Here is an 18,364-nt window from a genome sequence, read left to right as displayed (position 1 = left end):
TGTTTCATCATTTTCCATAATCAAACTCAGTTGGTTTTGGTCCCTGTCATAATAGCTGCTCACCAGTGGTGTAGTCTACGTGATACGCAGGTATACGCCGTATACCCACTAAGCGCGATGATACGTAACAACATCGTTGTGACAGAACGTTAAATTCACCCCGTCTGAAGTAGGGCTGCCAACGAATATTCTAAATTTAGATATATATTCAAATAGTTGTTTAAAACAGAATTTTGATTGTGAAAATTAATATTCTAAAAAATACAACAGCGGCAGCAGCGGCACGACTTTGCAAGTGGGCGCGCGCCTGAGTCAGGGACAGATCAGGGACTAATCAGCACTCTGCATTTGTTTATTGTTGTTGTTAATTTAAACCGCTATTCGCAGAGAGCGCAACGGTGTGGCAGAGAGAGAGGCCAAGGTCTGCCGTCTTGGCCATTAGTTCATTTACTTATTTTTGTGTAGGTAATATGTTGTTGAATATGTTTAAACTTAAATAAATTACCTATAAAAGTAGTTATGTCCTGTTGTATTAATTTGTCCTTTGCCTAATGCGCAACCAGAAATTAGAATATGTTCAAATATATCTGTTTTTTTTAAAGGGACTTTTCAAAAGTCATTTTTGAGCCATTTTGACAGCCTTAGTCTGAAGGCAGTATCAGTCGATCGCGCAAAAAAAGATGACGTGACGTCCCTTTAGCGGTCACGCTTGAGGTCAATGGTAACATTGATCAAAATTAGATAATCTAAATGCTGATGTTTGGGAGAATCCTCACCATGTTCACCGTCTTAGTTTAGTACACAAAACTCACATTTGCAAAATAATTTTCTACAGTACAGGAGAATATCAGGGCCACTACATCTCTCCTGTTCCCCTTCTCCCTATATCTCTGACGTTGAAAACAAACCAAACGGTTTAAAAATAAAGTTATGGTTATTTAAAAAGTAACGTGTCACTACCAACACAATGTTATGGGTAAGCGAGCTGACCCTTGTTGACCTGGCGGTTCTTCCCTCCCACGTCCCCGCAAAAACATTAGTGTATTGTTACATCACCTATGGAAACCTTTAGTATTAGTGTGACGGACACAAAATGTATGGTCACATTTGTATTTAATTTGTATTAATTTGGAATGAAGAACATGTCTTCATGGTGTGTGGTGCTATCTATGCCCAGTAGGTGGCAGTGCAGCGCTGTGGTTTCGCCTCGCCGCCCGTGACTCTGAATTTGCGCGTGCAGCGTCTCATTGCTTGAGAAGACGCTGACAGAAGAAGCCACATGTCTGTGTCACTAATTTCTATTTTTCTCAGGTCAGTAACCGGTCAAGTGCATTAAGAAAATTTTAATAAACAATTTTAGATGATCGGATTTAACTACCTAATATTTTTAGGGATTACTGGGTTTTGTTTGGTAGCTAATGTTACATTGCTAACTGCTTGAGCGCTAGCTAGAATGCTAGTAGCCCTGTCTAACCTCCTTGTTTTATCTGGCTCCTATACATTAATCTAATTATAAAGGGAAAGTATAATCAATTCGTTATGTTACTTGATGTGATGTTAGGTCGACTTAGATTTGATATGTTAATTCAGTTGACTGCAATATGTGTTTAAAAATGTCTATTAGCGTGTGTTAGCTTTAGCTGAAGCAGCGCCGCCATCTTCAATGGCGTCCTTCTCGTACGCCACAGTAGCTGTGTGAGTTCGGTAAAGTTAGCATGTTCGCAGATTCAGACTTCACGGTTCAATAGCTCGTCAGCGAAACGTTGTTAAAACACAAACGACACCTCTCTGTAACCGTAGTGATGTTGACAACCAACTACAACCGTTATTAACAACAATTTCACCAAAACAGACCGCTCAGCGAGCTGGACGAATCATTTTGGTCTGAATGTGCAGCCGCTTTCGAGGCAAGTGCGCAGGGACCGTCTGCCAATTAAAATGCGTAAAAATAATATTGCAGACATATTCAATACCTCCACTGTTGTGAACAGCAGCATCCCCAAAATCATGTCATATGTCCATGCGCGTGTTCTTGTTGTACTACACCCTGTACTTTGTTTTAAAATTGCTTCTGAATATTCTTTATGAATATTATTCAATATTTTTGGCAAATAACGTTCAATAACTCCACTGTTATTGACTCTAGAACCACCGAATTCATAGCATATGTCTATGATCGTGTACCCATTGTACTACACCTTTTACTTTGTATAGAAATGGCTTCAGACTATTTTTTATGAATAATATTCAACATTTATTGCAAATAACGTTCAATAACTCCACTGTTATGGACTGTAGAACCACCAAAATCGTGTCATATGTCAATGTGCTTTTACCCATTGTACTACACCTTTTACTTTGAATAGAAATTGCTTCTGAGGTGGTTGTGGCTGTTATAAGACATGCTGAACAGAAGCTGAATTTCACTCTGCGTCACAGTGAATTTCAAATTTTGTGGTCAGATGAACTCATAGTAGGCGAGGCTGGTTTTTTATTAAAATTGTTGCACCGGATAATCTATATCCAATGAATGTATCTGTTAAAGCTTTAAGCCTTTTAAAATATCTTAAAATGCCATAAGTTCTATTGCTAAACAGATATTTAGGTAGATTGTCAGCCTGACCAGATGGTCTGCAGTGTGATGTCAGACAAACCCAAAGTGTGAAGTATATATAACTTTACCAAACATTTCTGTATGATATTTTTGTAACGATTCCTTCAAAAGGTAATTGAATGTTTCATTGGAGCCATCCTCAAATCTAAGGATACTTCTGGCCGACTACACCTCATGAATCACTACACCCTGGGTATCATTTTGTACGGCACAAGAGAGCAAATGGTCAGGCAAGGGTTAAAAAAGGTGAGTCTTCTGAGTAACACTCGTCTCACAGGCGGCTCACTTGTTTCACGGGCAGCCACTCATTAAGATCAATGTGATTTGTACAGACCCTGCACTGGTCCATATTGGTCAAATTATGGATAATTATGGTTGTAGCTGGTTGTTAACATCACCACGGTTACAGAGAGGTGTCGTTTGTGTTTCAACAACATTTCGCTGACGAGCTATTGAACCGTGAAGTCTGAATCTTTGAATATCTTGCTAACTTTACCGAACTACTGAATTACCGAGTGCACTTTGACAAAGTCACGGTTATGTTGTGAAAGAGTATGGATTTAATCCATGATAGTAATGCAATCCTCTATGGTTTGGTCTGTGAATTTGTATTGTTTGTAGGGCTGCAACAACGAATCGATAAAATCGATTAAAATCGATTATTAAAAGCGTTGGCAACGAATTTCATTATCGATTCGTCACTCAATGAGTTGCGGAGATGCGCGCGGAGCAAAAATAAAAATAAAGGCGCCGAGCCGACGTAGAGGAAAGAGCAGCCGGCAGTTGTTGTGAGTCACATGACGCAGGGAGAGACGTCTGTTCGACTAGTCGTCTAAGGCAGTGTTTTTCAACCTTTTTTGCGTCAAGGCACACTTGAGACACACTAAAAATCTCACGACACACCAACAACCGGAAATGATATGAAAATCAATCCCAAACATAGTTTCAGCATGAGCATAATATACTCTAAGAAATCAGGGAAACGCATGTTCCATTTGTTGTGTTTTATTAAACTTAACATCATCCTAATGCCAAGATGGCACAGACTTTATGCCCAGGTATCTCTTAAGCCTAGTTTATGCTTCTGCGTTTTCAGAGCGACGCAAGCCCCCCTTGCGTGTCCCTTGCGTCGCTTTTCACACCTCCTTGCGTCCTTGCGTGTGTCGAGCCATTTTTCTAGGCTTGCGTCGAAAGCAAAGCAACGCAAGCCTCCCGCAGCGCACCAGGCTGCGATTGGTCCGCTAACTACGTCCTTTACGGAGTCTCACATTTACGCTTTCATAGCCCGATACCGGCATTATTAAAACAAAGGATGTTTACGAGAGAACGGATCAGATTGAAGAAATGCGTAAATATGACCGCTTATACAAGCCGTCATTGGCGGGTTGTAGAAGCGGGTTGGATTCACGGAGGGAGATCGCCGCAAGCGCCGGTTTGCCGGTCGAGAGGTGCACAAAGTTGTGGAGGAAAATACGGGACAAATGTGTCCGCAATGAAAAGCAGCAGTGGCGATGCACGGGGCAATAAAGTCTATGATAAAATAAATAAACAAATAAATAGACGTGACTCTCTAGGTCGTCTTCAACAAAAACACGTTACTCCGCCTGTTGTTCTGGCGGTGAATTGCTCTGCAACACACGCAAGACTTTTAGAAGCATGAATTGAAACGAGTGCGTCGACGAAAATCCCTTCGTGCTACATGATAAAACAGGTGCTAACAATAAAAACACACAGTTTGAAAACATAAACATAAACGAGTTCACTAAAAAGCTCTCCTAAAAAGGTGGGTTTTTAGGCCACGTTTAAAAGCATCCACAGTCTGTGGTGTCCTCAGGTGGTCAGGGAGAGCATTCCACAGACTAGGAGCAGCTGAACAGAAAGCCCGATCTCCCTTTGTACGGAGCTTTGTCCTGGGAGGTTTTAAAAGATGTGCTGAGGCAGATCGGAGGGTATGTGTTGAGGTCTGTGGGGTGAGGAGTTCCTTGAGGTAGGGGGAGGCTTCACCATGGATGCACTGGTGGGTAAGGAGGGAGACCTTGTACTCAACCCTGAGTGAGACAGGAGTGATTTGAGGATGGGGGTGATGTGCTCATGTTTGCGCACCCTCAACAGGATCCTAGCAGCGCTGTTCTGCATATACTGCAGAACATGTACTGGATATGCTTGCTTTCACTTAAATTGTGAAATAAATTGTCAATTGCTTGAGAAGACGCTGACAGAAGAAGCCATACGTCTGCCTGTGTCATTAATTACTATTTTTCTCAGGCGCAAGTCTGTCATCAGGCTCTCTCATCCTGAGACCTGTAACAGATCTTTGGGGGCTGGTCCGGGATCCGCAGTACTACGGGGGTCCGACAACTGCTGATCCAGTAATCCATGAACCGTGGACCAGAGTGATGACACGCTGCTGGAGCGAGGGGCACTGCGAGTGAGCGACTGCCAGGGTGAGAGAACCAGTCTAGTGGAATCCAAGCCGAGAGAGTGCAACTCGACAGTCCCAACAACGTGCGGCATGTTTGACAACGAGAGAAAGAGTTTTGTTTGGACAATAAAGAAAGGACTACACAGCCTGACAACCGAAGAGATCTTCCAGCTCACTCAAAGCATCGGACCAGTTGATGAGCTTGAAACAGATAAGTTGGACAAAAATGACGAGCAGAGTTGTTTTGAATATTTGTCTGCTTATATGTCTAGCAACTCATTGTTGATGTTAGAAGATGAGGGGATTTCATAGCTATTAGACCTGAAAGATAAAGTAGATGAGATCATTGAGGACCAAAGCAAGAGTCCAGAGACTTGTTGACAGTTAAATGTCGAGGGAAAGACTAACATCCCAACCACAATGCATTCATTGTCCACTGACAGAGCTACTGCTAATAACTATTCAGGATCAAGCGTAAATGAAGTGGCAACAGCCGACAGTGACACACGTAGTACACACATACCGAGTTCCTCGCCTTGAAATGGGCTGTTTGTGAGAAATTCAGGGACTATTTGTTCTATGCACCCCACTTCACGATCTACACAGACAATAACCCACTAACATATGTCATGGGCACAGTCAAACTGAACGCTGTTGGTCACCGATGGGTAGGTGAACTTGCAGACTTTCAATTTGATATCAGGTACCGACCAGGGAAGAGCAATGTTGACGCTGACACCCTCTCCCGTCTACCACTGGACAGGTATGTGGTGGAATGCACCGAAGAATTGTCCAAGGAAGACCCATCAATTGGGGCACTAATAAGACTGAAGGAAACAAAGAGAGTCTTGTCAAATGAAGATCGGCGAGGAGCTTCAGGTACGCTGCAAAAACTCATGCATGAATGGGGGAAACTCCACGTCAAGAACCAACTGCTGTACAGGCAGACAAAGCAGCGACAACAACTCGTCCTCCCCACAAAATACCACACAGTGGCTCTTAAGCACCTCCATGGTGACATGGGTCACGTAGGAACTGAGCGCGTTCTTACTTTGGCGAGAGATAGGTTCTATTGGCCCTTTATGAGAAGAGACATTGAAGCTCATGTGACCAGAAGATGTCCCTGTATCAAAAAGAAGAAACCTGTCGTTCACATCAGAGCACCAATGTGAAGTATCACCAGCACTTCACCACTGGAACTGGTCTCCATTGACTACCTCCATTTAGAGAGAAGCAAGGGTGGTTATGAATACATCTTGGTTGTAATAGACCATTTCACCAGATTTGCCCAAGCTTATCCAACGAGAAATAAGTCTGGAAGAACAGCTGCAGAAAGAATTTTCAACGGCTTTATTCCTCGTTTTGGATACCCAGCCAAGCTACACCATGACCAGGGCACATTGTGGTAAAATTGTACGTCAAAATGTATTTTGACAACTAAATGTGATTTCAATTGGACTTAATGGTTCCTTCATCCATGATATTGAATTCAACTTAACGGACAAATATGCTGAGGGTATAAAGTCTCTTTCTTTCTCTAGTTCACGGACATAAACGCAAAACCGGAACAGGGTGCTAATGCTATCAGGTAAGTCTCAAATGGTTAATAACCGATTGGAACAACTTTTTTTACTGCAGAAGGTTTGATCTCGTTTTTTTTTTTGTCTCCCTGCAATTGGCGAACAATCATTTTCATCAAGACAAGAAGCGTTCATGATTACTTCAGACCAGCTAATGTAGACAATTACAATAAATCTGTATTACATTATCAAGAAATCTTTATCTCTCTCCAACCAGAAAGTCTTTTACTTCCCTCCATAAAAAAAGATATTGAGAAATGTCCTCCCGCCAGATTTTTCAACGGCTTGGACTCAGATCTGAACGTAACGATTGGTAACTTGGACTTTGGGGACGTCAGCGCCAACAACATGTCCGTCTACCTCGCCGTACCAAAGGGATCGTAAGACTTTTTTTCTTCATGTTTATGCCACAAACAGCCGCACAGTACCAGACGGGTCTTTGTTCTCACCTGTGTTTTTCTCTTCACCTCAGAGCTCAGTTCAAAATCAAGAGCGCTGCTGAAGAGTGTGTCTACACTCAGGAACTGGGCTTCGGCAGCTCTTTCACCCTGATCATACCGCCGACTTTCGCATTTGGATCGAATGTAACTCGTGAATATATTTATTTAGCTTGAATGTAACCTTCTGTATGGGGTCGAGGTAACACATCTTGTCTTATAGTGCGAGCAGAGCATCCGACCCGTGTTGGACATGGAGCAGAACAGCTTTCACATGGCCTGGCAGATTCCACAGTACTTCCTCCTCACCTTAGGGGAGGTGGTGTTCTCCGTCACTGGCCTGGAGTTCTCCTACTCCCAGGTAAGGGATTTCCTCTGGATGATGTCTGTCTGAACGGAATTTTGACACTAAATACAGATGTGGACTGCGTCTTTTCCTAATTTGCTCTGGTTCTTTTTCCCTTTTTGCTCTCCAGGCGCCAAGCAATATGAAGTCCGTGCTGCAGGCTGGTTGGCTCTTAACGAATGCTTTTGGCAACATAATTGTGCTCATAGTCGCAGAGGCTGCGACACTGCAAGACCAGGTTTGTGGACTTCATACGAAGCCATGTTCACCTAAGTAAACCTTTAAGTTATTACAATTGAGAAAAGCGTGATAATTTTTGGCCTTAAAACAAGATTTCACAGCCATGCTAACGGCGCCATGAGGCGGTACCAATGAACATAAGAGTTAAATGCTAACATGCTGTTTAGCAGGAGGTTGGCCATGTTCACCGTCCTAGCTCAGCACATGCTATGTTCACCATCGAGTTATGTTAGAATTTTCCTATAACTTTGAGCACATTTTGCTGCGTATTATAATAGTTAAGGGTAAAAAGAGTTGTTTTAGTTTGCATTGTGAGCATTATAGAAACCTGTAAGCTAAATGCTAACAATGCTCAAAATATCAATTTTTCCCATTGCAAAGTTATGCTCACAAACATTAGGAGACATATATTCTCCTCACCAGCAGTTTGATAGAACATATAACGGATAGGATCAAAATCTTAAATCAAGGTGTATTTCTCTCTATTGGCTATTTCTTCAGTTTAGCCCCAAATTAACGCTGTTTGTTTCTGTTCACCAGTGGGCCGAGTACGTCCTCTTCGCCTCTCTTCTTCTGGTGGTGTGCGTCATCTTTGCCATCATGGCCTACTTCTACACGTACATTGACCCGGCAAAGATAGAGGCCGAGTTCGCCCAGATTGACCCCAAACAGAAAGAGAAGAGGAGGAACTCCAGGAAGGACTCGGTGGAGCAACACAAGGAGGAGAGGAGGAGTTCTGACTCCAGCTACGACAACGAGGAGCAGAAACAGACCAGGATCTGAGGCAACTTCTTCTTAGCTGATCTGGATCTCGTCAGAAGATGGTAGAACACAAACTTAGATCTTAGAAACTTCAAAGCCTTTTCTTAGGTGACTCGTATTATAAAAAAACTGGATCTTTAGAAGTCAGTTATGCTTTTCCCTTTGAAAATTAACCTTTTTTTAAAATAATAAATTGTGTTGCACTGTATAGCAACACACTTATGTAATTCACACTTGATATAAATGTTGGAAAACATTCCAACATTTTTATCAATTTCCAAGCAAAGTGTTGTAATATTTCGTCACTCGTAAATATATACAATTTAATGTGTTGCTGGGTAATATTTGAACAGAAACTGTTCATTTTCCAAAATTAAACTCATTTGCTTTTGGTCCCCGTCACAATAGCTCACTAATGTTTTAATAAAGATCCTTTCTTATCTAGCTGTGTGTACGATTTCACTTCGTATTATTCAGTATCACGCATGAGGTCAACGCTAACATTTATCAAAATGAGAATTGAAATGCTTATATTAGGGAGAATTTTCAAAATACTTTCTACAGAACGGCAAAATATTGGGGCCAAAAAGTAAAGAGAATGTGGCTAAAATAAAGAACGTGAACTTCTTAGACTACTAGCATTAGCACAGTCACTGAATTTGTATGTACAGTATCATGTTGCTGTCTTAAAAACACCACCTCTACACATGTTAATGAGACATGCACGACAAAAGGTTCTCAGTTAGCAATAGATCTTTATTTCTCATGTCACTTTGAAAGCTTACAAGGAGCTCACATTTAACTTGGGAATCCTCAAATGACACAAGCAAAGATTATATACAGTACTATAAACTGTCAGCTATGATAAAGGAGACCAAATGTACACATTTTGTTATTTCCGTAGCATATGTTGTTCTGTAAAGTAAATTACTTTTTTTTGCCCGATGCAGGCGCTCATATCCATAAAGCATTCCATATTTCCATCTTTGCAGTTATAAAAATATCAGATATTTCTTAATTTCTTTCGATCCCTGTGTTGACAAGTGCGTCTTGATGCAACTCCTCAACATTATTGCTGCATTAGCACAGTAGTAAATTCTGGAACTCTTAAGTAAACATATACAGTGATCCCTCGCCACTTCGCGGTTCACTTATCGCGGATTCGCTATTTCGCGGATTTTCATAATGCATTTTTTTTTTTTTTGGTGCATTGTGCTCTGCATTCTGATTCGCTAAAAACTCACTCCCGAGCCGTTCATTACAGTTCTCCAACGTAATCGATGGTGGCATGTCGGTGTACAAGGATCTTTTTGCAAAGAAGAAAAAAGAGCGACAACAGCTGCCTATCACTATGTTCTTCTCCCGAACAAACACACCTGCACCGCGGGCTTCAGAAGAAGAGAACACTGCAGAGCGCAGTCAGGATGCAGCGGCCCAGTCTGAAGAGCAGTGAAACGGCCTACACGCCAGTCACTGTATTTGTATACATGTAATAGTTGCTAATTGTAAAAAAAAAAAAAGTTTTCTATTTCGCGGATTTCACTTATCGCGGGTCATTTTCGGAACGTAACCCCCGCGATAAACGAGGGATTACTGTATACTAAAACATGGCTATTAGCAATACTTCCTTGTGTGTGGTTTTTTTTTGTTCTTCCTCTTACACGCTTTAAAAATACTTCACACTTTCAAAGTGCAAAAAAAAAAGATTGAAAAAAAATACAACGGAAGGTGCAAATCATACTACCAATATCTGGGCAGAGCATTAAAAGAGATATGGCACTTCTAGCACGGCGTGGAAGTGAGAAACAAAACAAGTATGGGATGGCGTCGACGTCAGCGGTGTGTAATCCGATCTATGTTTGGCTGCGGGGGAGATCTTCACCGCCACTTGAAAAAAGCAAAACGAGAAATTTGTTGCCAAGGAAAAATAATACTTCCCATGATATCGGCGCTCGACCGCCCCCCTAAACCCCTTTGTAAATGTCTTGGGCTCCACTCAAACGGTGTCATTCCACCTCCATTGTCCTAAACGATTTAAAATCAAAGAACGGGTTGTCTTTTATTTTCTTCACCGGACTACACAAAACAAGAAGAGGACTCTAAACAAAAGTACGCTTAGTATCGTAGTTAGTCTGCCGATTCAAAACTCGGTCACAGAGGAAAAAAAAATAACACTGATGGAACAAGAGCTCGAATTTACTCTGAGAGGAACCAAAAACCTGCGATGAAATGCCAGATGTGTGTGTGTCCGTCTCAGAAAGGCATTTATTGTTTAGCTCCGGTTTAATGATCCGCTTTTAAACACTTGTCAATATCTACAAAATGCACTTTACCATTTTGTGCACAGTGATCCATTTCTTTCCTCCCCCCCCCGCAGTAATCATGTACAGCATGGCCACACCCCTCAAAGTCCACTTAAAGCACTTTACCTGAGGTTTCATTAAGAATGCTGCAAATTTGCCTTAACACGGAGTCTTGCACACACGCACACGCACACATGCACGCACACACACACACACACAATATCCCTACAGGTTGCTTTTCAGAGGTTCTGGGGATATGATGCCTGCGTTGAGAGGGGGGGGCAATGAAGTCTTGGATTTTGCGGTGGTGGGCAAAGGGAGATTCTTCAAGCAGATTCCACCCGGAGACTTGGTGGCGGCGGCGTGGGGCTGGAGTCATTCTGTCGTGGGCTGCTGCCCTCCCCCCCTCCACTCCCACCTGAACTTCCCCTCTCGTCAGTGGCTGAAAGAAGCTGTGCGCTTCCACTTTGGCAATCAGTCGTTTTTACAGAGTAGGTCAGCGCCCCCACACACGGTCAAATGTGGTCGGCTGGTGTTGAGCGGCTCGACCCTCCGACCTGGCTGAGGTGTTTGGGGGGGTCCGGAGATGAGGGCCGGAGCAAAAAGCCGGTTACTAGGAGGAGGCGGACGCCCGGCTTGTGGAGAAACTGCAGGAGAAATTAGAGGCTACATCATTGTCTTCTGCAGTTTAAAAAATAAAGAATAATACATTTTGCAATCTAGACGACCAGATGAGGGACGGTGTGGCGTTACCTCTGGAGCCGCTGGACCATGTGAGCCACCAGGGAGTCGGCGATGCCGGGGTAAGACTCCTCGGCCAGCAGGATGGCCTCCCTCAGCTCGTCCAGGACCATTGGGTTCCCGTTGACCTGCTCCTGACGTGCCTTCAGCTGAGGGGGGGCAGAGGGGAAGGGGGGGTAGAGGGTGGGTTCCGATCCGAATGAAACACTCAAGTGAGGCGAGAAGGGAGAGCGGGGAAGACCAACCGACTGACCTCAGCTAGTGCCGGAGAGATGACCGTGGCCAGGCTCTGTGAATAAGGCCTCTTTGGAATGTCTTTTGTCTGTGAAAGACAGCGGTAGTCGTAAAGAATTGTCCCCAGTGATGAACTGTAACTTTTTATCTTTGACGCCCTCACCTGGTCTGCCGCCCCCGACTGCCCCTCCCCGTTCTGCAGCTTCTTGGGGTCCTTCTCTCGGATGGTGAAGATCCAGTCGTCGCTGCCAAAGTCGTTCCCGCCCGACGCCTGGCCGTCCTGCTCTCTGATTGGACGAAAAGAGAACAACAACAAACGGTAGTGGAGCAGCAGAGAAGACTTTTTTTAAAAATGTACATAATTTAAAAAAATCATTGCATGGCGTAAATACAAAGAAAGCGAGGAGGGCTGAAACGTACGAGTCGGACTCGTCCGAACTGGACTCTGCGGTTCTCGACTGCTCCGCCTTCCACCGTTTGTACTTGTCCACCAGCTCCGTCAGGTAGGACGTCTTTTTCGCGTGGCGCACAATCAGCTTATGCTTCAGCAGCTCTTTGGCGGTCGGCCTCTGGGGACGCGGAGAGGGGGGGGGTGAGCCGACGACGGCGGACCGCAAAGTCTGGAAAAGATTTTTCTCTCAATGCGAGACGACTACTCACGAAGCTGGGCTCTTTGTTGAGGCACGCCTCGATGAACTCCTTGAGCGGCTTGCTGTAGCTGCCCTCCAGCGTGGGCGGGGTGTTCTTTGGGATGAGGAACAGGACCTTCATGGGGTGGAGCTCCGAGTGGGGCGGCTCACCTTTCGCCAGCTCGATGGCCGTGATACCCAGCGACCAGATGTCGGCCTGGAGATGCACGGAGGGGCAAAAACATGAAAGAGGGGAAATGGCTCCAGAGGAATGAAGCCTCACTGGGTTATTGAGCGGGTTCAGGGACGGTGAGATTTAGTCCCATTTGTTTGATACGGTTTACGGCATCTCAAAAGAGGCTTAAACACATGCCGCTATGCAGACGGGTGGCCGGGGCTGGACCGCTCTATACGCCTACTTCCCGGTTTGAGGTGGTCAACCATCTGACCGGTCTGCTGAATTTGAGGCTTCCAAAATGCCGACCGGGCCGCAGTTTTATTCCTCTCTTGAGAGCAACTCCACTTTTTTGTCATTTTGTCGCCCCGACCTGGTCTGCTGTTTAAGTCAAATTGCATTAAATGGAAACCGGATTAGGCTCGTGCAACGGAACAGAAGCGGGGATCCACTGGCGAAGGGCAGCTCACGGTTGCTTGTTGCCATAGCAACGCGGCAGGCTTTCCACGTGCACGGCGGAAAGCTGCAAGCGCCACTCACTTCAGCCGTCTGAGCTGAGGTTACACCTCAGAGAGCCCGTCGGTGGAAACTTAAGCCCCGCCCCTAGCTGCCGGACGCCGTACCACTGTGAGCACACCGTTGTTGCAAGTCAACCTGACGAAACACACGCGGAGCGTACAGCGAGACCCCGCCCCCCTCACCTTGGAGTCATACGCTGACTGTTTGATGACCTCGGGGGCCATCCAGAAGGGCGTGCCGACGAAGGTGTTGCGTTTGATCTGGGTGTCGGTGAGCTGGCCCGCCACGCCGAAATCCGCCAGCTTCACCTCCCCCTGCTCAGAGAGCAGCACGTTGGCGGCTGTGGGGATGGGGAGGGGGGACAGATGGAAGGATGGCGTGATGCGGCTCAGAGAACACACACACGTACACATGCCTCCTCCGTAGGCGGCATCTATCTGCTTCGCCGATTTATTTTTGCAAACTGACCACGGTCAGCAGCCTTTTAACTGAAGCGCTGCAGCGTTCACCTCAATCACCTCCCCTGACCCCCCATGCAACACAACCTCCACAATGAGTGAAACTCATAAGCGCACATCAATACCATTAAGGCACTACGTGATATTTTGTGTGTGCTCCGTGATGCTGGAAGCCCTCGGCCTCTGACAGCGGCACGCTCCCAGGCCGCCCGGCTACCTTTGATATCCCGGTGGATCTTCTTCTCAGAGTGCAGGTACTCCAGCCCCTTGAGGATCTCCCTCAGGATGGTGGCGATCTGGGTTTCGTCCAGGCATCCGGGTTCCATCTTTGGAGGGGGAACAAACCGACATAGAACATTTCTGACACGTTGTTTGAAAGCCTGATCTTCGTCTGTATCTTAAATCATTTTTCCTTCCATACTTCCTCTTCCTCCCCGTCTTACTATTAAACATGCCAAACAACTGCGAAAAAGACTGCGTGCAATTTAATTTCCGGAGAGGCTGGCAGGAGCTGATGTCCTCGGAACGTACACAGTAATCGAGAGAAGACAAAAAGCATTCTTCACGTGATGAAGCGAAGACACAAAATGTGATGTCGGCAATTTCAAATGTGAAGAATGCTCTTCTTGGGACGCAAGAGTGACAAATGTTCAGGCTACTCAAAAGGAAGCCCACAAAATGACAAAAACTTTTCTGTATCGTTAACTCAAAGGCATAGAAGGGCGAACAGACGTCGGCGTGCACCTACCAAATCCAAGGCCGAGCCTCCGCCCAAGTACTCCATGATGATCCATAGCTTTGTGTCCTGGGACAGGGGAGACAGAGAGAAGCGAGGACGGTGAGCGCCGCGGGGGGACGCCGATGACTCATCTTAATTTGTTATGGATTCATTGCGAGATGCAAACGAGTCCTGATGACCCCACAATCCGCTTTACAATTTCCGGGGGAAACGAGGTGGGCGGACAAAGAGCAATCCTCCCCTCCCATTGTGGCTCGCAGAACTAACGCTTACTGCACGCCACAGACCGTAACCCGGTCGCCATCACAAGCGTCACCTTGAGGTACGAGCCGTAGTACTTGGTGACGAAGGGGCTGTCGCACTGGCTCAGCACGGTGATCTCCTGCTGGATGTCCTCGATCTCGTCCTCGGCCTCCTCCAGGTCGATGGTCTTGATGGCCACCACCTTCTGGGTGCGATTGTCGATGCCTTTGAACACCTCGCCGAACGAGCCCTTGCCGATGCGCTCCAGCTTGGTGAACAGTTCTTCCGGGTCGGCCTTGGTGTTCTGCCGGCGACAGGAAAGTGGGGGAGAGAGAGAGAGAGAGTTCAAAACATGCAAAGGGAATGTTTGAAAAAGAACTGAATGCCGGGGGGAGTAAATAGGAAACGCCAGCGGGTGGGTTGAGGGGAGGCATTCTTACAGGATACATTAATTCACTCGCTCTGTTTGTGCACACAGAGAGGGACACAAAGGAGAATGAAAGGGAAAGAGTGTAATAGTTGGATAACAGGCAGGTTGGGAAGCATTGAAATAATGTTTAATTTGTTTCTCAATTGATCTGTGAAATTATTATCTCATCTGATGTGGCATTCACACCAAAAGCGAAGCAAACTATTCACGCGAGTGGATTCCATGCAAAGTGAATGCACAGGCGAGAAATGGTTGCAGCGGAAGGGGAATTTTCAACGGGCCGCGAAAGACGCCACGCGAAAAGGCGAAGCAAATGGAATAAATTCCCCCGACGCAGTCTTCCGCTCGTCATCACCGCCGTCCTGCTGCCAAAGCTTGAATACACTTTATGACACTTTAAGTGCCGCTCACCGCAGACAGGCAGCGCAGACTGAACGCCTGCAAGTTAGTTGGTGTCTGACGTTTGTGTAGTTTCCACAACAAGTACAGAGCAGAAATAGTGTTTATGTCCATGGTGGATGACGGACATGATGACAGTTTTTACTGAGACAAGCACTTCTGAAGCGAAGTCGGATTAACTACAACTAGTCGGGCGAGTGAAGCGTGGTGAAAATTTGCTTTGCTTTTGGTGTTAACGCAGCATTAGTTCACCAGCAAATCTCCAAACGTCTGTTTCTTTGTCCCACCAACCCTCCAGAAACCACAGATTTCTGGAGGGTGGCGTAATGGTTTGAACAACATATCTTATGTGCTTGAATTTGTTCAAATTATAGGCATTTATTTATTTTTTTCTAAAACAAATTACAAAAAAAAAGTGAATTAATCAAAATATGTCATAAATCTTGAGAATCGTTCTGCATTTAAGACGAGCCCTGGTGAGGGCGACATTTCTCCACTAGATTTAGCTTTTTGAGCCAGTGCTGCCAGTCAACACTGCAACGTTTTTTGGGGGTTTATATCTAGCGGACTCGTGCTAATTTCTCCAGATCAACGACGCTAGCTTCAACCGAACTTGATCGGAGTTGAATAAAGATACACGGGTCTCTGGTGTGAAGTTTTGAGGTAGAACGCATTCATTTGGAATCAGCGATGAGGCCATGATGCAGATAAGCGACGGATGTGTTGGATACTGGGTTTCGGACAGATTGGCCAGCTGGTGCCGGGAGGCAAGAGGAAAAGCACAATATCACCGTTAGTGCCAGAAAAGGCTGTTGGCACTCTGACATACACAAGGACGGGGGGGGGGGGCAATGGAGCCCTCAGATCTCCGACTTGTCGTTGGCAGCACACTGTAGCTGCATGTGTGTGTTGGAGCGTTGACCGAAGACGAGAAGAAAAAAAGAAAAAAAAGAAAGAGAAACCCTGCCGGAAGTGAGCCCGCCGGGGGCTTTTGTGAGGAAAACACAAGAGCAAAAATCATTTCCTATTTATGACCTTTTCAGAGCAGAGACCGGGTCAATATGCTTTTTTTCAGATAGCTAAAAAAGAAACAGCCACCTTATATAAACACAAGAAAATAAAGAGTTCCTTGTGTCACCAACAAAGACCCTTTTAGGTTGAATGAGATTCATTTGAGCATCTAAACGGTGATTCCACTAATGGAAAGTGTGGACGGAGGTGATCAAGTGATGACTCATGTCGTGTTACAACAGTATAATACTTTCTTCAGGGACAAGGCTTGGAATTGGAATAAGAGCTTTTGCTGGCAGATCTAAATCTTACACTGGTAGGTATGGACCAGACTCAAAGGCCTTCTGAAATGCTGCATCGCATATCAGCTGACCAGCTAAAACTTTCCCCTTGCCTCCGTGTCCTTTAAGAACAACCGTCACCTGACTGCCAGCGACCAACTTCTTCACAATTTATTTCTTAGTTGTTATGCCATTTGTTCCCCGCAGCTCTCCCAGATTCTGAGTCTGCACGCATTTACTTCCCAAGCAGAGCAATCTGCGAAGGGGAAGCCAATCTGGAGCGCCAGGCAGTTTGCATTAAGAACAGTTATCTAGTCATCTTCCCAACACAATGATCCCCTCTGGGCAAATTCCTAAAGATAGCGGCAGTGGCTAAATCAAGGCGCGTGTGCTTGAGAGTTTCCATACGGGGGACCTGAAGTCCCGGATGAGTTCGCGTTGCGTTCACTGCGCATTCTTCTGTCGCAAAAATGTGACATTCGGTGGCAGGGTGTCAATATGCTAAAGGACGCCATAGCGGAGATGGGCGTTAAGGTTATGACGTTTGGTCCGGCGTCGCATACACGCTACGGTGTCTATCCTCCACTCACGTTTGTGTTGTTTGGTATTTTATGTCGAGACGTTTTTGTTTTTTTCCTCCCTCCCATTCATTCAGCCCATTGCAGCATTAATATGGGTGCATTATGAGCTTTGAAGAGTTTACGGCCCCGAGAGAGAGTGAGCTTTTTACGAGGTGGAAGTTAACGTTACCCGAGATGCACATAGGGAAGCGAACCCGGAGCTGGGAGCCCCCCCCAAAAAATAAATAGTGTACATCTTGTTTTAGCGTTGACCCAGACTAACTTTATGTCTGGGGGATTGTAAAAGACGTGTGGCTTACCTGCATCCCTGGCAGGTTACCCTGGACCGGAGAGTGCGCCATGGTTGCTGCTGGCTGGATCTGCGCCTCGTCCAACAACGCGGGGCCGGCGTCTCCTCGGGTCGACTTATGGTTACGGTCCCTGCCGGCGGTACCGGTAATGTCAGCGTACCTCCCCCGGACACCTGGTCACGCCGAGAGCCTCCTCAGGTACCGCTATGCGGAGAGAAAAACGCCCCCCACCCACCACACGCACCTTTTCTTGTGCGTTTTCGACCCAAAGTCATCAACAACAAAAAAAAAAAACAGCTGAGCAAGCTAACAGCCGTCTGCTAATGCTAACTGCAGAAATCCGCAATGTTAGGTTGCTAAGCGCTAGCTGTTAAATCCGCGTTCCCACTCGGGGGAAGCTTTCCCGCCGCAACGCATTATCTTTAATTCATAGAAGCGGAGTGGCGACGACTGTTTATTTAAAAATGACCCAGCTGTCACTTGAAGTGAACGCGTCTTCTCTCGCGCCAGCGGTGTTGTCAGCTAGCTAACATGGTTAGCTCGTCGGCTAGCTAGCCGACGCAGACAACCCAACGGACGTTCCCGTCAGCGCGCCGGCTCGGAGCACCGTTTGTCCGCATGCCGAAAACGTCACGCACCGAAGAAGGCGCCCTAGAATCCACCGGCGGCACTGCGCTCTTTTTTTTTTTTTCGCTAACTTGCCTTTCAGCCTTTCAGCCGCGCTCCGGGTCGGGGCATCCGCGGCAGGAATAGCTCGCCCGTGTTTTTGTTTCCTCCCTCACTTTCGTCCCGTACTCTCGGCCATCTTGTCGGTGCTGTGACGCCTGGATGGGCGGATCCGGATCAACAACAGCGCTGCTCCATCAGTGGTGGTGCCAGGTGGATACCGAGGTCTGCCCCCCCCTCCCCAAAAAAAGTTTTTGGAGTCGG

At 46.0% G+C, this 18,364-nt stretch overlaps 2 protein-coding genes across 3 annotated transcripts; one reads left to right on the top strand and one right to left on the bottom strand.

The window, feature by feature from the left end:
- Positions 1 to 4,806: 4,806 nt before the first annotated feature.
- On the top strand, positions 4,807 to 9,523 carry LOC120822493 (solute carrier family 15 member 1). The gene is made up of 7 exons (XM_040182356.2): positions 4,807 to 5,915; positions 6,578 to 6,624; positions 6,889 to 6,996; positions 7,089 to 7,200; positions 7,277 to 7,414; positions 7,530 to 7,637; positions 8,180 to 9,523. The coding sequence occupies exons 1-7, from the start codon at positions 5,892 to 5,894 to the stop codon at positions 8,420 to 8,422; spliced, it is 780 nt and encodes a 259-aa protein (XP_040038290.2). The 5' UTR covers positions 4,807 to 5,891; the 3' UTR covers positions 8,423 to 9,523.
- Positions 9,137 to 18,319, bottom strand: stk24b (serine/threonine kinase 24b (STE20 homolog, yeast)). 2 transcript variants are annotated; one of them, XM_040181939.2, is made up of 12 exons: positions 18,137 to 18,269; positions 17,444 to 17,564; positions 14,516 to 14,746; positions 14,209 to 14,265; positions 13,678 to 13,786; positions 13,185 to 13,342; positions 12,340 to 12,525; positions 12,100 to 12,248; positions 11,843 to 11,966; positions 11,699 to 11,767; positions 11,458 to 11,594; positions 9,137 to 11,351 (listed from the first exon to the last, which is right to left on the bottom strand). In XM_040181939.2, exons 2-12 carry the CDS (start codon positions 17,483 to 17,485, stop codon positions 11,318 to 11,320), a joined length of 1,296 nt encoding a protein of 431 aa, XP_040037873.1. In that variant the 5' UTR covers positions 17,486 to 17,564; positions 18,137 to 18,269; the 3' UTR covers positions 9,137 to 11,317. The 2 variants fall into 2 exon arrangements, with proteins under 2 accessions (XP_040037873.1, XP_040037790.1); XM_040181856.2 differs by having other exon boundaries at positions 17,444 to 18,319.
- Between the last annotated feature and the right edge of the window lie 45 nt (positions 18,320 to 18,364).

The sequence above is a fragment of the Gasterosteus aculeatus genome, chromosome 1, assembly GCF_964276395.1.
Source record: "Gasterosteus aculeatus chromosome 1, fGasAcu3.hap1.1, whole genome shotgun sequence".
In the NCBI taxonomy this organism is placed as follows: Eukaryota; Metazoa; Chordata; class Actinopteri; order Perciformes; family Gasterosteidae; genus Gasterosteus; species Gasterosteus aculeatus.
Note: the sequence above shows the minus strand (reverse complement) of the source record. Positions and strands in the feature narration are given on the sequence as shown.

Coding starts and splice junctions, on each gene's coding strand:
- LOC120822493 (XM_040182356.2), top strand. CDS start 5,892: ATGAAGATCGGCGAGGAGCTTCAG. Junction 6,997..7,088: donor CTCGCCGTACCAAAGGGATC/GTAAGACTTTTT, acceptor TCTTCACCTCAG/AGCTCAGTTCAAAATCAAGA. Junction 7,201..7,276: donor CTTTCGCATTTGGATCGAAT/GTAACTCGTGAA, acceptor CTTGTCTTATAG/TGCGAGCAGAGCATCCGACC.
- stk24b (XM_040181856.2), bottom strand. CDS start 17,485: ATGGCGCACTCTCCGGTCCAGGGTAACCTGCCAGGGATGCAG. Junction 12,249..12,339: donor TCAACAAAGAGCCCAGCTTC/GTGAGTAGTCGT, acceptor CCGCGTCCCCAG/AGGCCGACCGCCAAAGAGCT. Junction 11,352..11,457: donor ATGGTCCAGCGGCTCCAGAG/GTAACGCCACAC, acceptor TTTCTCCTGCAG/TTTCTCCACAAGCCGGGCGT.